This window comes from Chaetura pelagica, unplaced genomic scaffold (assembly GCF_000747805.2).
Source record: "Chaetura pelagica isolate M959 unplaced genomic scaffold, ChaPel_1.0 scaffold159, whole genome shotgun sequence".
Classification (NCBI taxonomy): Eukaryota; Metazoa; Chordata; class Aves; order Apodiformes; family Apodidae; genus Chaetura; species Chaetura pelagica.
In genome coordinates this window covers 154223-155190 of record NW_009954555.1, presented here as the reverse complement: position 1 = coordinate 155190, position 968 = coordinate 154223, and the positions used below count along the sequence as shown (strand labels likewise).

Genomic DNA, 968 nt, shown 5'->3' with positions numbered 1-968 from the left:
TGCTGAAAATCCTTGTTTCCAGGCCAGGTGCTCAGCCAGTGGAAGAGCATTCCCAAGGTTAGGAATGCTACCAGGGACAGCAGGGAGCTAAAACATGACTGAAGCAAGACTTTCCTTGCTCTTCCTACCTGAGAGAAGCCTTCAAGAGGCAAGGGCAGGCACCAGAGGAACACACAAGGAAACCCAACACAGAAGATCATAATCAGATCATCTTTTCTTTCTTCTTTTTTTTTGTTTCATGGTATTTTATTGAAAAAGAGAAATGATCCACTGCAAAAATCCTTCTGTTCCACTTAAAGGCTAGAGCTGGATTCCACCAATAGGTTATCCCAGCATTAAAGGACACAAACATCACCAACATGGTCCCTGGAGGTTGAGCACAGTGTGTCCTGGCAACCTAAAGGTGCTTCTTCCACGAGCACAGAGGATCTGGGCCAGTAAAGGAGCTTCCTGAACCATCCCTGCTCCACCCCAACCCTTCCCTGGGGACACAGAACCAACCTCCATCTCCTCTTGATTTCACACATCACATTTCTAAAGGCAGAACATCTCACAAAGACAGACAAAGGCCACCAGGGGCATTGAGGCCAGGTTGTTACAGGTGCTGGTGCCACCCAGATGTGATTGTCCCACCTGGTGGGACCTGGGAACCCAGTGTCATTTACACCTGAAGAAGAACTTTTTCCGGAGGAAGTTGAAACATCCTGGGATCTGCTTGTACTTGCCCTTGGCAGAGACAGCATGTGCCACCTGAGAAGAGAGGGAGAGCAAGTGAAGTGCTTTCCCAGGGCACAGCCTCTTGTGGGAAGCAGGAGAGGGAACATGGGGTGGAAGAGCTGCCAGGTCTCCTAAAAGGAGACATTTTTCCCAGCAAAACCAAAGGGGACTTGAGGGGCCTTTCAAGGAACCCTATGGATACCACTGCTGCTTCCAGCAGGCACTTCTCAGAGGGAGCCACGAACTCCCTC

The 968-nt window shown here is 49.9% G+C and overlaps 1 protein-coding gene across 1 annotated transcript in view; it reads right to left on the bottom strand.

The window, feature by feature from the left end:
* Positions 1 to 657: 657 nt before the first annotated feature.
* The window catches only part of CASP9 (caspase 9, apoptosis-related cysteine peptidase), a 7454-nt gene continuing 7143 nt past the window's right edge, over positions 658 to 968 (bottom strand). Inside the window, exon 11 of the mRNA XM_010005223.1 lies at positions 658 to 764. Coding sequence (XP_010003525.1) covers positions 658 to 764 — 107 coding nt within the window. The remainder of the gene's footprint in view (positions 765 to 968) is intronic.